The sequence below is a fragment of the Triturus cristatus genome, chromosome 4_2 (assembly GCF_964204655.1).
Source record: "Triturus cristatus chromosome 4_2, aTriCri1.1, whole genome shotgun sequence".
Lineage (NCBI taxonomy): Eukaryota > Metazoa > Chordata > Amphibia > Caudata > Salamandridae > Triturus > Triturus cristatus.
In genome coordinates, this window is record NC_140586.1 from 556,179,677 (window position 1) to 556,195,929 (window position 16,253).

General features: G+C 45.7%; 1 protein-coding gene across 1 annotated transcript in view; it reads right to left on the reverse strand.

Annotated features, from left to right (window-relative positions):
- The window catches only part of GLMN (glomulin, FKBP associated protein), a 450,060-nt gene that overhangs the window by 134,266 nt on the left and 299,541 nt on the right, over positions 1–16,253 (reverse strand). The window contains exon 16 of the mRNA XM_085602181.1: positions 1,349–1,458. Within this exon, the coding sequence (XP_085458307.1) occupies positions 1,349–1,458 (110 nt within the window). The remainder of the gene's footprint in view (positions 1–1,348; positions 1,459–16,253) is intronic.

Consider the following 16,253-nt stretch of genomic DNA (forward strand, 5'->3'; position numbering starts at 1 on the left):
AAGAATGTGTTGTTAACGGTGAAATTGCTCAGTGTTGACTGTTTTTTGGAGTGCTTTGGTACTGTTATTTCTCATGTTTAAATATAGGTAGTTCACTGATGTGTAATATGCATCCAGGGTAGTACGGTGCATCTGTACCATATAGCGCCATCTTGATAATCGTGTACTGTTATCTACAAATTGTGGCACATGATAAAAGATGTGCGATCAACGAAAAACAATACCTACGCATTCTAGTTGTTTGACTTTAGAAAGCGCACTGAAAGTGCACCACAAAACGGTGGCACACTTTCAGTGCGCCTTCTAAATGCAATCCTCTAATGGGATGAACGGGGGTCCCATGGAACCCCCAGACATCCCCTTGCAGGCGGGTGCAGTCACTCACTGCACCCGCCTCCAAGGTGATCTCTAACCAATTTTAAAAGTGCAGGCGGCTTACTACCTGCATAGAGAAAAACAGAGCATCTTCTAAACAGCTGCTTTTGAATGCGCCGCCCTAGGGGCAGCGTGATTTTGTGGCTACCCCAAGGGCAGTACATTCTTCCTGATAGGGCACACTTTCCACCTGGCACACCTCCTTTAAGGTGCACCATGGCGCAAACATGGAAAGTGTACCCAATCTATAATACGGGCACAGGAAGGAGAGTATCTATTCCTTAGACTGGTCCTATTAGAACTAGATTGTCTTCTATGATATCCGGAGTGCTTTGAATGAGAATGAGCGCTCCTGCTGAATCTTAATCTAGAGTGAGATCCCCTATTCCTGCATAGAGTTTGGGGTTGAGGTGGCTTGGGTGGTCAATATGATGTGTAGAGGCTCCAAAGAGGACTTTGGTAGATGTGTTGACTTCAAGGCTACTAGAGATGTAGGTGAGTCTGGAATGAAGTGTGGCAAGACTGATCTGCTGTTGGGGGGGGGGGGGGGGTACTCCGAGTCAGAAGATCGGAGTACCCTTCTCTTAGATCTTAAAGGCAATGGACCAAAAGGAGGTGAAGGTACCCAATGCCTTGAAATAGAAGGGAAGATGATTGCCCATTTGGTTGTGGTCTTGACATCGATGGGCCTTACCTTTAAGTGCCTACATCAGCCATACATGTCTTTTCGACATTTAGTGTCTCAACAGTGATGGGGTTGGTACAGTTCTTATTTTCAACGTCGAAGGTCTCGAAAAATTTCTAACCTTTAACAGGCTACAAACACAATTGTATTTTCTATATATATATATGGCAAAGTGTCGTGGGATAACACATGTGGCTGGGACAATTCAGTGCTCATGACTTTGACAAGGGTTCCCTGGAAGATAAACATATTTTGATCATGAATAACTGCTATTAAAAAACGACCTACCTATCAGAATGTACGAGTAGATCTGTTTCCACACCATCAGGAAGCAACAGCACCATGTGAAGGAGGGGAACCAAGCGTGATCCTGAAAACCACCTTATGCCATGTTCTGTCTGAAAATTGAATGCAAAAAGGGAAAGCCTAATTTTAATAATTCTATTTCAATCATGCCCTTCAACTTCCACTAGCATATATGGGTTTATGTAGACCTTTCTCACCCACTGGAAGGATTAGGAAACCCCTCTCTTGCTAGCATATTTTACAATCCTACATGGGCACATGTAAACAGCACACTCCACATACCCAAAACAATAATTAGAATTCAAATTATAAATAATAAAACATCTTGGATATTTACAGTCTAAAAATCTGACTTTGCAAATCAATTACCTACCGAGGTCCGGCAGTAGGCAGCTCTCCCTGCTGCCTATCCGGCTGCCCCCGAGAAGATCATACATGTTCTAAGACACAGAAGGAACTGGTGCATAGGCAGGCAGGTTGTATAGAGATGTAAAGGCACTCTGATACAGTTACTAGTCCTGCTGCAGCATATGGAGCATTGCAGAAAGACTGATATGGCATCAAAGTGGAGTGTTGCAGGATAAATTGTCCGGGGACGTGGCTGGAGCTCTACTAGTCACTAGCTTTGTGAGGGGTGACTCAAGCCCTGGGTACATAGCAGAGCTAGAAAGAGAAAATGGCAACATGAACCACAAGGAGAGAGCATCTACAGCAGGCTGCTGGACAAACAAACCGGCACCAGAGCCAATAGAAAGCTCTGACAGAGTGACCGGGAGTAGGCTGAAGATGGAAAAGATATGCTCATGTATGATCTTCCATAGTCACAACAATTACAGTCTTTGCCCACAGGGCCATTTTTAGTATTTGTGCCAGATGTATTTCTGTATTGGTGCTGTACTTCCCTGACAGACCCTTATGTATGCATCTAATAACGAAAGGATACGCATATAGATGCAATGAAAGGTAGAAAAATAGAAATGTTAATATACATGCTAACCCAATTACATATATGGATACATTTATAGAAACTTGGACAGGTACAAACACTAGATGTATAGGATGCACTACTACATGCCTCAATTTTCTCATGCCTGCTGTTTTTGCTCTTTCAGTTTAATTACCTATCTTACTTTATTATTGAGTCTGCCTTCAATGTCACACATGTACATGAATTTTGAGGGGCACTTTACCAGTCTTCCACAGATGATGGTACTGCTTCCAGTGCCATCATATCTTCATGAATTTAAAAAACTACTTTCATTTTCAACATTTTCATTGAGCATGCAGAGATCCATTCCACTCAACAGATTTCCTTTATCTAGTGAGATTTTACAGCCTGGTGGCAGACATTTGACATTCACTGCCATCATGGCCCCAAAATATGTGTAGCAATGTTCTCTCAGGTATTCCACATCTAAAACAGGCAGGTGTCTCCCACCATAAAATCCCAAACAATGCATTTCTTTTGTAGTATGTTCTGTGAGCAGTTTGAGTTGTACAACTGATACGTTAATTTACATCACCATCTCCAAGGGACATAGCAGGTCTTCACTCCATTCTCTATCCTCTAGTTTCACAACATTTCACCCCCATTTTATCTTTCCCATGTGTCCAATGTGACATAAGAGAGTGTTATATATAGTTGAGATGGGGGAGTACTCCAGGACTGCCTCAAAAGGGTGTCAGGTATCTAGTCAGTGAATGTTGCAGCTGCATATATTTGCAATATTCCCATTCTGCAACTCCTGCCTAAACTGAGGGTCTCTTCTCAAGTTCCCTGAGCTCTTCCTTCAGCTTCAATAAATATTCCCTTCAGATTTCAAATGGGGAGTCTCAAATCAAGTTTGTTTGGAATAGTGTTATTTCTTCCTGTAGCAAGAGCAGAAACTCTTTTCAGTGCCCAACAATCTTTACAAACCGATTAAAAACCATGTCCAGAGTCAGGTGTTTGTTAACAATGCGCAATTAAAACTCTCCGGGTGTGTTCGGTGTCGTATGTTATATTTTTGGTCTGTTGTTCCGCAGATCATATGGTTTTTGTATAATATAACTAGGTAGGGTATGCCATATACAACATATGTACTGTCTCTGCTGGGCTCTGGCCATTTGGTACCTTTCAAAATGAATACAAATTTGTTGTTAAAAACAAAAAACCATGTCCAGATTGCACCATACACTGAGTTTCAGTCATTGTCACTTTACACACTTCAATACAAGAGTATTCAAGTCTTTCTCTCTCCACTTTCAGCTGCCATTGGTTTTAGCTTACTACCGCGCAAACAGAATTCTGAGCGAATAAAACCCACCTGCTCCATGGAAATTCTAATGGAAATGTGCATATACTCTTCCCAACTACTGAGGGGAAGAGAGAAAGAGAGACCAGTTATTGGGAAACCTGTTGTCTATCAGGGCACTTAACTGAGGAACCTCTGCTCTGCAGGTATGTGCGGTATTACATGGCTTGGTGGCAAACTGCATGTGAATATGATGCTGAAAGGCAAATAGGGAATTTTAGAGTAACTGGTTACAAATGTTTGATGAACATCATTCAGGGTCTGTATTTTATTCACACTAATAATTTTCGTTATCCCTGAGGTGTTCATTATTATGATTGTAATCCTTATTCAAATGTTTTGCATCAGATTAGCACATAATAAATACTGTTTATTAAATAGAATGTTTTGTTGTGTACTGATTCTAGTGTTTCAGGGTGGGTTTCCTATATATACTGTTCAAGAATGAGAACTTCTCTGATTGGTCGAATTCTAAAAACTCTCTTAAGTCTTTAACTAAAACTCGGATGAGAGGCAGGAAATGACCGATTTTCCTTTTATCAGCAGAGCCCTGAAAGACGGCTTTGCGGTAAAAGGAAATCTACCATGAGTGACCTCAAAAAAATAAAAAGGTTTTGCAATGCAATAGGTCTCGCATTACTAAAAGTTTGAGCTATTGGCATTGCTAATAATAATGCAATGGCACTAGCTAAAACATTCAGTAATGTGAGACCTACTGCATTCCAAATGCTTGTTTTTTTCCCACAGTTTTATATAGCGCGATCTTGACCTGAAGGTATCAGAGTGCTACAGAGCGGGCCGGCAGTAAACGGCAGCCGCCTGTTGAATACAAAAAATTGTAAACCAACCTCCTTTTTGAAGATAATTAAATAAATGCCTGAAAACGAAGGTACGAAGAAGGGAGCAATGGACGAAAGGGTGGGGGAGTGAGGAGCAATAGGGAGTGGGCACAGGAGTAACAGAGAAGAAGGAAATTTAAATAAAATAAAAAGAAGTTTAGTTTGGAAAAACAGTTGATAGATGACCTGACTTGGACATGAAAACGGGCGCCATGGTAAAAGAAAGCTGACGCCCGTCTACATAAAACATATGCATTTGGCAGCCCGTGAAGCGGGCATAAAAGGAGGCGCCATGCTAAATATAAAGTGTGGCGCCCGAATACATACAAGGTATGTGCGCAGCTAAAAATAAATTACAAGCAGGCGCTGTGCTAAATATAAAGCGCGGCACCTGAATACATAAAATTTATGTGGGCGGCCCAAAAAAAAAAAAAAAAACTGGCGCCGTACTAAATATAAAGTGCGCCACCCGAACACATACCAGTTATGCGTGTGGCAGCCGGTAAAGCAGCTGTGGTGGTGAAAAAATAAACAGTGCAAGAAACACTAGATTGAAATTAAGTAAACAAGTAGTCTCTAAAGAACACATAACACTTACGAGTGTAAGGAAACTGTAGTTGGGCGGTGCTCCTCGCCTAAAACCGGAAGTGATGTAATAGAGAGCTAACCAATAGGGAGCCAGGAAATAAAAGTGGTGTAGGAGTGCAGCAAGTGCTAGCAGCAGGTGGGATTACACTCTGTAGAGTGATTACAGTAGAACTTGCAGACAGCGCATGCACGCTGATGCTCGACCTAAAAATAAAGGTGGGGGGTTTCACAAAACAGAATTCCCCTTTATCACCTTTCAGGAACGATTTTTAAACATACTGCTGATCACAGTGTCTTGACATTTCACCTGAGAACCACTAACACAAGAAGGCCACCCTTGGTCAGGACAAAAACAGATACAATGAAAGGAGTGTATGGGGGATTCCCTTTTATAGGACAAATTCTCTCACCCACCAATGGGTGGCCTGCTTCATCATCAGGAACCTCCTCGCACTGCGAACCTGGTCGCAGTGCGGGCTACTACCCCCTCTCTGAGAGGGAGGAGCTCAGGGATGCTTTAGTTCTATGTAATGAGAGATATACTAAAACCTTTTGATGAGCCGGGTGTGATGATGAGGGAAGAGTGTAAGCAAGAGAGTGCTGGTGAAGTTAAAACTGACTACCTGGTATGTAGAGACAATTTTACTGCGACACCCAGGGGGGTTAGGGTTAAAAAACTGTTGTAATCGCATGCCCGGAGAATTTAACCTAGCATGGATGTTGGTGATGATAGGGTTGACATGTTTCAGCTGTAATGCCCTCCGTAGAGGTGCTGTGGCTTTCTTCAGGACCTAATGAGAAATATGTGTAGAGGTGACACCAGACCAACTCAGGTAGGTGTTTGAAGAGTGCACCGACTGGCGGGTTGGACGTCAATCGTGATAAGATGGTGTTCAGAGGTGTTCCCGTCACTTGAGGGGGAGCTAGTGGCAGCTCATCCTCGGCTGGAGCGCTCCACGGATGCACACTACACGTAGCTGACCTCCGAGCAAAGGTTCTGTGGAACCCTCCTTGACTGCGCCAAGGATGAGCTGCCACTTGCTTCCCTCAAGTGACGAGAACACCGCTGAACATCATCTCATCATGATTGACGTCCAACCCGCCAGTCCATGAGAGGGACAGTGGTGGCCTTGTCCTTGAGGCACTTTAGGTTCTTCACCCTCATACTTGCCCAGGAGCATCCTTCTGTCTTGAAGTCATCTTCCTGCCCTCCTTGCTGAAGTCAAGCATGTCACTTGAAGCATTGGGGAGCCTCCTCCGCCCCCACACTCACACTCACGGAATGGTGTAGAAACATGGACATGGCTATGATAGCAGTATATACGTAGGGGGTGCCCAAAAAAATGGATAAGACTTTGGGAAGGGTGGAACACATATAGAGGAGGATTATGTACCTTACCAACAGTACTCCAAGATCGGGAAGAACTGTGAAGGACTTGCTGAAACCGCTGTGTTGGGATGAGTCCATACTAATGTGTTGCATGAGCATTGCTGTAATGTTGTGAAAGAACTCATAACCTATCGATCAGACAGAATAGCTGAATGTAAAAAGGTGTAAAACGTATCACTCTATTGTTGTGCATTTATATATGAGAAAATAAAAACAGTTTAAAAAAAAAAAGAAAAGCATGTCACTTGACTTCTCTACCTCAGTAATACTTGCAACATTCAATGTTAGGCTTACACAGACTACATTGCTCAAACTCCTGTAAGAAGGAGGTGACGCACAGCTGTACCATTAGCTTGCCTCTGTAGTAATAGGGCAGGAAGTACTTGTTACAAGGTAATGTAAAATCTGTGCGCAGCAATCAAAGACTTTCTCATCCCTGGGGCTGGTGCAGTCACAGTCTCATCTCTAGATCGCAGGGCAGGAAGTGATGGAACTGCACAAAGTGTTGCCAGCCCAGGTGATGAGCAGGGAATCAGGCAGGATGTCCTGATGGGGTAGAGAGGTCTTTCTGTTGAAAAAGGCTCTGGAGTCCACATAAAAGGAGTAGGCATCCATCCTTTCTTGCACGTTCCACCAATGGTGTGCAAGGACAATCTTCTGTAAAGTTTCTCCTCAATACAAAGTGTTTAGCTACACTAAAGAAGAGGTTCATCCATCCACAGCAAGTAAGCTTAAATGCCACCTCACTTGGACAAGATGATCAAAACATTTTCAAGAAGCTATATATGCTATAATGATGAAAGAAGGGGCATCTCCTTGGGGGTATCTCTAGCGAAGTGCAGACCTTGCGGTTGTGCTGGAATAGGAGTCAGCAGAGGGCGCGGATCACCTGCCCGTACGCGCCGGAGATCCCACTGTTAATGTGTCAGCAGTTGCCTCATGGGGGCAACTGGTCAGCGCTTGAGGGGTGGTGCGCTTCGGGTTTGACAACAGTGGGAGATCTGTACGAAGACAATGTTTTGTTGCCCTACGAGTCCATTCGCGAACGTTTTGATCCCCCTCGCGGGGACTATCTACTGCATGCGGGTTTGGTGTCGGCTATACAACGACGGTGGAAGGGAGGGCTATCTGAGCCTAAGACATCCATGGCTTGTCAGTATGTGGTGCTGGCGGCTGGAACCATTAAAGCTGTTGCTTGTTTATACCGACGGATGACTTGTGAAAAACTGGCCCCCCTTAGAAGGCTGAAGCAGCGGTGGGAGGAGGATATTGAAGGGGAAATACCTGATAAAATATGGGCTGAATTGCTTGAACGTCCCTGGAAATGCTCTAGGAATGCTCGTTTCCAACAGATCCAATTTTTTATTTTGCACAGGGCTTATCTTACTCCAGTCAAAATTCAACGCTATTTTCACACACTCGCGGCGCCTTGCCCCCGGTGTCACGAAGAGGGGGCGGACTTCCGCCATATGTTGTGGAGCTGTCCTCGGATCGGGGCTTACTGGCGGGAGGTGTGGATGTTGCTTTGCGATGTTAGGGAAAGGGAGATTGAGTTTGGTTATAGGCCCGTGCTTGTTACACTAGTTCCCCCACACCTCGAAGACAAAAATAACTAGTAAATTTATAGATCTGCGGCTGGTACTGGCCAAGCGGGAAATTACTGCTAATTGGAAGGCGCAGCGTGGGCCGAGATTACAAAGTGGAGGGCAGAATTCATTCGGTGGGCGGGGTGCGAATCGGTTCTCCGACTGCAGGCGGCTACCCGAGCTCATAGTGATAGGGCAATAGACTCAGCCCGAGCCTGGGGAGCTTTGACAGAATTACTGAAACCCACAGACTCTGATATTGATGTAGGCTCGGGGATGAGCTAAACGCAAGATCCGCCTTCCCCTGGGTCTGGTTAGAAAAGAGTTGGGAGAGTAGACGTTATCCCAGTTAGGTTGTTAGCGGTCCTGTGTTAGGAAAGTCCAGGGTGTAAATCGCAGTGGTAGGAGCTGCTATTCTGAGTAAAGAACTGAATGCCTTGTTATGTATTCAACCAATAAGTCATGCCGGGGGAGTTGTGGGAGGGGGGAGGAGGGAGGAGGGAGGGAGGAGGGGAGTTAGTGTGATAGAGATGTTAGGTTTGCTGCTCTTTTTCTTGATTACGAGATGGGGCTTCTACATGTATGTACTGTTATTCATGTTGCCACCTTTTACCTTGATAAGGAAGCATGAGGGTGGAACTGGTGGGTGGTACAATGCAAGGACTTGCGGTACATGTGGGTAATACCGCCTGTGCACCATCGGATAACAATGGATGCGTGTGCGCAAGGATTATTGTATGTCAGGACTATTTTACATGAATGGAGGCTTCTGAACGGATTTTTTCTGAGTGCTATAAGAAGTTGCTTAATAAACATATTTTACAAAAAAATGATGAAAGAAGGGGCAACACTGCAAGCCGGAAAATAGCTTGCGGGATGTTAGATAGTGTGTCTTGCAGACAAAATAGGAGCTGCAAACCTGTCACAGTTAACTCCGCCCACATATCCAATGCAGCGCCTGCACTGAGCGCTCACTGCTCTCAGAGGCCCCATGCTGTGACCTAGCAGTCCTTTGCGGAGGATGAGATTCACTTTTGTTGCCTATGCTAACTACTCCTCCCCATTTGCCTCCCAGAGTAATTATGATATAAGCCTGGCATGGCAGGCGCGTGTGTATACAAGCTGCAACAGTAAACAATATAGTACAGAACCAGCAAAGTATGAATCGGGTCAGGCGTGCTATAGCGAGACAAAGGAGCATTTTATGTAAGGGAGGACCTGGCAATTCGGGCTGGACTGTTTCCTTTGGAGCAGGGACAAGACTGATTTTGATAGGGCTGGTCCAAACTGAGGTTGCATGGTGGGCAAAAAATGGTGGGTAAAAAACGATGGACTGCAATGCAGACTGAGCCATTGCCAGTGGCTGAGATTAATTCAAGTATTCCATCAATATTTTTTTTTTTTAAACAGACTTTTATTGAGTTTCATAAAATAACACATTCAATCCCCCGCCCACTAACTGGCCACCAGAGGAAGCCAGGATGAAGTATAACGGCCACCCCGCCAAACTGAGTACAAAGTCACACCTCTCTTCCCATAAGGCGTCTGTGATGCAACGCAGTCCGTCCACAGGGTTGATCCAGGACAATGGTGTGATGCAATAAAAAGACACATAGCATGTCGCCAGCTTCTAAGTTATGCAAGAGGGCAATGAAGCCTCCCGTCCCACCTGTCAGACTTCCCATCCCGCAGGGCACAGCAGTGAGTGTATCAAAAGCACAGGAGGAAGCTGCCTATCATGGATCCAGTGCCCTCCCCTCGTCCTGTACTCCCATGAACGTGAAGGGTTTCTCAAGTGCCCCGTGCCATATCCCCCTCCTCAAGAGCCTCTTCGTCGTCTACAGCCAGATGTTTGAACAGCTCCAGGAGTGCCACCCATGCCCGGGCCATTTCTTGTGATTTCTCACTTCCATTACGCTGAGCCAAACTTAGTCTATAGTTCCCTTCACTACCTGCCCATTTCACCATCTCCCTATTCCAGCACAAGAGACTAGGCCCCTGCCTCGCCTTCCAGTGGGAAGTAATTTCCCGTTTAGCCAGGACCAGCCCCAGGTCAATGAACCGGCTGGTGACCTTAGTTTTGGCAGTGTGCGGGAACCAATGCAACAAGCAGACCCCCGGTACCACCTCTAGCTCTCTCTCCGTCACAGTTAGCAGCACAGTCGTCACCTCCCGCCAAAAGTCTCCCACCCGTGGGCAGTCACAGAACATGTGGAGAAAATTCACCCCATCGTGGTCACAACGGGGGCAAGTGTCCGACCCCCCAAAATACTCAGCAATTTTACTAGGCGTGAGGTATGCCCTATGGAAAACATAGAATTGGATGAGCTGGAAGCGCGCATTTCGGGAACATTTCCATGGCCGCTCCACGATCTCCTCCCAAGTTTTTTCTGCAATGGGTTCCCCCAGATCCGCCTCCCACTTGAGTCTCAATTCCGTCAGGGGTTGGCGCATATCGCAAGTAATCCGCCAGTAGAGGCAGGTCACCGCCTTAAAAGTACCCGCAGCCATCACTACATATTGACAAGTGAGAGACGTATCTGGCTCCAACAGTCCCTTTCGCCAGTGTTTCCTGATAGCCGCAGTCAGAGCTGCATGCAAGAGGAAGTCCCCCCGCGGGAGAACGTGGCGCTCTCTAAGGTCGTTAAAAGGGAGAAGATTACCATCCTCATAAAGATCACCTATTGCCAGAACTCCCGCCTCTTCCCAAGCCAACAACCGGCTCCAAACTCCCCCATGAGGCAACACCTCGCACATCCGCAAAGGGATCTCGGGCGCATAAGGGATCGCAACATGCGTCCTCCTGGCTAAGCGCGCCCAGCATTGTCGCATTGTCCTCAAATCCGGTGGCACTGAAGCGCCTCTCATCGGGACTCGTAGCAAAACACAAGACAAATGTGCCAACTCGGATCCGACCCACCCTGGTCCTCCGGACGCCTAATGTGACCGCCACCCACTTCGTAAACCACTGAAGCTGCGTGGCATGGTAGTAGGCCTCCAGATCTGGCAATGCAAGGCCCCCCTCCCCTCCTGGGTCTCTGCAGAGTAATTAACGCCACCCTCCGTCTCCCAGCTCCCCAGATGAACCCTGTAATCAAAGTGTTCAGTTGTGCGAAGAGCTTACCCGGGATCCAAACTGGGAGGGTCCCAAAATATTTGAGAAACCTGGGCAAGATGACCATCTTCACCAAGGCGACCCTGCCGGCCACCGATAATGGGAGAGTCCCCCAGAAATCAAAACAGGTTTTCGCTCCGCGCACTGCCCGCCCTACGTTGCCCTTCAATAGATCAGCGTGAGCATGATAGATCTGAGTCCCCAAGTATGGTAAGCACCGGGATTCCTACGGGACATCCCATGGACGAACTATCCCGTCCGGCCTGGTAGGAAATAGACATGACTTGGCCCAATTCACCCGGAGGCCCGCCACCCTCCCAAGGTCTCTAGCAAGTCCCTCGCTCCTCGTAGGGCTTCTCCAGCATCCGGCAAGAACATGAGGAGATCGTCCGCATATAATGCTATGTGTTGCACTCCTCCCCCCACTAATAGCCCTGGAAAATACCGTCCTGACCTGGCGTGAGTAGCCATGGGCTCCATCGCCAGAGCAAATAATAAGGGGGACAACGGGCACCCCTGCCTCGTCCCCCGAGCGACCGCACAGGCAGCAGAAATCAAGCCCCCTGTCCTCACCCTAGCAGTGGAATCACTGTATAGCAGCGCCGTCCACTGTACAAAACATTCCCCCAGTTCAAGTATTCCATCCATCATCTTCTTGTAGATGCAGTTGCTGCTGTAAGTGCGATGGATATGCCCAAATGTGGATCCCTGCTCACTGTGCCACTGGAACCAAGTTATACCTGGCTGATGAGCCCTAATCAGGGTGAAACCGGTCCTAGGTTGCTTGTCTTCCCATTCAGGGAGGACCTGGCAGTTCGGGATGGACAATTCCCATTGGAGCAGGGTCAAGACTGGTTGCATACGGCTGGGTCCAAACTGAGGTGGCATACTGGGTGAAAAACGACAGACTGTGTTGCGGCCTGAGTGATTGCCAGTAGCTGAGATTAATTCAAGCACTCCATCCACCATCTTATTTTTGTGGCATTTGCCGCCCTAAGTGCGATGGATATGCCCAGACGTGGGTCCTGTGCTCACTGGGCCACTTGAACCAAGTTATATCTGGTTGATGAGCCCTAGCAAGGGTGAAACTGGTCGTGGGTTGCTTGTGTTCTGGTTCAGAGGACTTGGCCTGGCAGTTCGGGTTGGAATGTTCCCATTGGAGAAAGGTCAAGACTGTTTTGCATGGGGTTCAGTCCATACCAAGGTTGCATGGCGGATGAAAAACAATGGGCTGGAATGCGGCCCGAGCAATTGCCGGCAGTTGAGATTAATTCAAGCATTCCATCCATCATCTTACTGTTGTTGTTTTATGAAGTAGCAACAATGGAAAACAACTTTCACTTCCCGAGGTTGCTACACCATAGTAGGGAATAACAAGATTTAGAATCTGGTATTCACACTAGAAGCCATACAGAATTATCTTTGATGTTCAAAAGTTACATAGAACGGTTCAACAAAGCACAAGCTCTGAGGAGAAAAAAAAGACAGGCATTTTTTAATCATTTCACAAACACTGCAGAAACCACATACAGATTGAAGGGTACGATAGTGGTGGGCAAAGAAACACGTCCACACATGTCCATTCACAGTAAGACTGTAATGCTGTGCTGCACAAAGAGGAAGCAAATTATGCAGTGCTTTGGGGATTATTCATGCACCTGAATTCCACGCTTTATATGCTGCCCCGATGCAAATATTCCTCAGCCATATCGGATATAATATTCACTGAGAGTGACAGTACCACAATTCTGGACTGTGCAAGCCCAAATGTCTATCTAAGCCTATCCTACTTTTCTTTGTCTTTTATATCTTTAATTACTGCATTCACATATAATATGTGACCTGTGACAGCAGTAGTATACCAATTGTGTGAATGTGTAAAAGAATAAAACCATCGCTAGTCGGGGATACTCAGTGTGAATTATAGCGTTATGATGTTTGTCCAACCAATACACAAGAATTTGAGATTTGACACGCATTCTCTGTGCATAACTACTAATCACGCTCCCACACTAGTTAGCACAGCATAACCATAGGCACCCTTCACATTTTCACAAGCAATGTATCTGGCTATATATAACTAAAATGTATGAGCCAGGCTTATTGAAATTACCAATGCTTGTTTGAACAGCCACCATCCATTGAAAACTTAAAACTGACTGCTTTCACAATTTTGGTATTGAAAATATACCCTTTCAAAAATCACCTGTTCTCTAGACCATCTAAAAAATTTCAATTACTGAATTTCCCATTTCCAGTTCCTCTACCCCCTCACCCTTCAACTCCTGAATCATCTACACAATGAATCACCGCCTTTTCCAACCAACCATTTTTGCCAGGGTCTTTTATCTCACCTATGAAGTAATTCTAGTTTGTTTTGCTACTCAGTTGCCCCCTAGCTTCCCTGCCCTGTTAATGCAGAAACTCAGCAGTTCGGCAATTTGGTATCTACTGTGTGATTCTTGACAGTTCATGTTTGCCATACATATGTCCCCTCAGCTGTTCATGTGCACTCAATGTAGATGCCACAGTAATTATCCACTTTTAGCCCATTTTAAGTTTGAGCAAGTCTCTGTACCCTTACCGCTCATGGTCTTGCGCGGTATGCTAGAGCCACTGCTGACTCCCCCTCCAACAGCCATGCTTCCATCTAAGTCCACTGGTTCTTCTCCTTTGTTCATGTTTGCATCCTGTTTCATCAAGGTCTGAGCCTCTCCTTTCTAAGACTACCTTAGTCTTGACTTTCTGGATTAATAGGGCTTAGTGGGGAACCAGAGCTGGTGTTGTAGAGGTGGACTGTTCCTAACTTCGATCCCTGTAGTTTAACATCTGTGCGACTGGGGACACCCCTGGCAAATGCATTCTTTATAAGCACTCTGTGGGCTCTCTTTCCATTATGGCCCCAATTATGAGATCAGAGGAGTGGTATCCTCTGTAGGATACTGCTCTGCCCACTTACAACTGAGCCAGTGTTCCAGCATCTGTGTTTCCTCGATGCAGGAACACTGTGCCTGATTTCTCACTGGTAAATCTAATGAGAAAATCACAGCTGAACGTGCAGCCTGGCCCTGGGCCCTGGCTCCTGCCCAACCCCCACCTATGGCACAGAGAGAGAGCACAAACTTTGCCCTGCCAAGCTAAAGTCTCTCCAGCACAAACATACACTACCCCCATCAACCAGCACTCCCATTTACCACCTCCTCAGAGCAGATGGTAAACAGAAGCGGATTGGTCACCTGAATGGAGCCTTTGTATGTGGATCTTTGTATGTGGATGTGGAACTGCTGTTTTGATCAAAAACTTCAACTAGTTATGACACACAGTAAGTCCTCCCCAGTTGTGCTGTCTGCTCTCTTTTTGTCCTTTTTTGTGTCTCTGTAAATGTCTCAAACTTATTCCTTGCAAAGGTCCATCCTCTTCTATTTCTTTTGCCAGGGCAGAGGGTGTTCATTTTGCCACAATTTAGTTACATACTTGCAAGGCCTGTGTGACCCGAGCAATAACTCTGCAAACTTTACGCCCTACATTAGATACAAAAAGGCTCTTCAAGTTGTAGTTGCTACTCATTCAATAACATCTTTCGGTGACCCACAACCGGTTATGAAGTGCTATAAAAATGCTACTGAACAATACAGTACTACAAGTGAGCAACAATCTCCTCCCCACCAGGGCAGACTCAATCAACAATCTTTATTGCCAGATACTCAAAGACACTGAAGGTGTCTAGAACAGGAAATCTCACCGGTTAGGCAACTATTGTTTTGGGTCAATGGCCTCTTGCTAGAGGAGACAGCAGAGTTAATAGGGAGAGGATAGAAAGTGGGAATAAACCAGGCAGAGCAGATCAGAATGAATGTTAACTAGTGAAGACATACAGAAAAGCTGTATTTTGCAAAGCTAGCAGATCAGAGAAGAGGTTGGCTATGATATAATATAACTAAAGGAGAACTAACATATCTATGCCATGCAACATCCCTATTCCAAAGCAGGAAAGCAGGGTAAGTCCCCTTTCCCTATGTTGTCTCTTTTCAACCACGAAATGTCTCTACACTACTAATAATGAAAGCGGAAGTTGCCTGAAAGTAAATTCTAGGATGGCAAGGGGGGAGAGCATCCTCAGATAAACTAGAAAGAGCAATTATCTCCGCAATGTAAGAATGAGTAATGGGCTCTCATGGTGGGGTGAAGACAGGTTACATTGTCAGACCAATTTGTTCTTTTGCTTTGAGGGCAGCTACCTACCAACCGATTCATCTGTTGCTCTTGCACGGCACCAGGCTGACTAGGATTTGAATAATAAAAACAACGAAAGAGTGTGCCTAGGAATTATTTGTTGAGCACAACTGCAGAAACCAAATAGGTTTCTTAAAAAAGCCCTCACTCACCAACCTGGTTGGTGACATGCTTCATCATTGGGCCCCACCGGGAGAGGCCGAGTGCCACCCCGGTGTGCTTCGACGCCAGAATTACTGCAGAGTTGGTTGAGTATGTGGTGGATAGTGGAAGTGATTGTTAAAAATGTCTGGTTTGTGTCAAAAAATAAAGTTTCTTAAAAGACAAACAGACATGTATAAAAACAAAGTGTGGGACGTAAGAGCTGAATAAATTGTTCAGCCAGGTCCCTTATGATATGGTCAACATGTTTCTGCTTATGTGTTAATTATAAACTGGCATTCGTCAGGACCAAAAAGGGGGGGGGGTTTATTATTCAAATCCTAGTCAGCCTGGTGCCGTGCAAGAGCAACAGATGAATCGGTTGGTAGGTAGCTGCCCTCAAAGCAAAAGAACAAATTGGTCTGACAATGTAACCTGTCTTCACCCCACCATGAGAGCCCATTACTCATTCTTACATTGCGGAGATAACTGCTCTTTCTAGTTTATCTGAGGATGCTATAAGTGTGAAAAGAATACAAAAATTATTTATATATCAAAAATATAAAAATGTATTAAGGTCACTCCCGCAATGGAGAGGAACCGAGTTTATTATGGGGTGTAGTCAGGATCTACACCATGGGTCTCGGGAGGGGGGTGGAAGCTACAATGGCACACCGCCCGCTCAGCTAGGCACCCGCTTG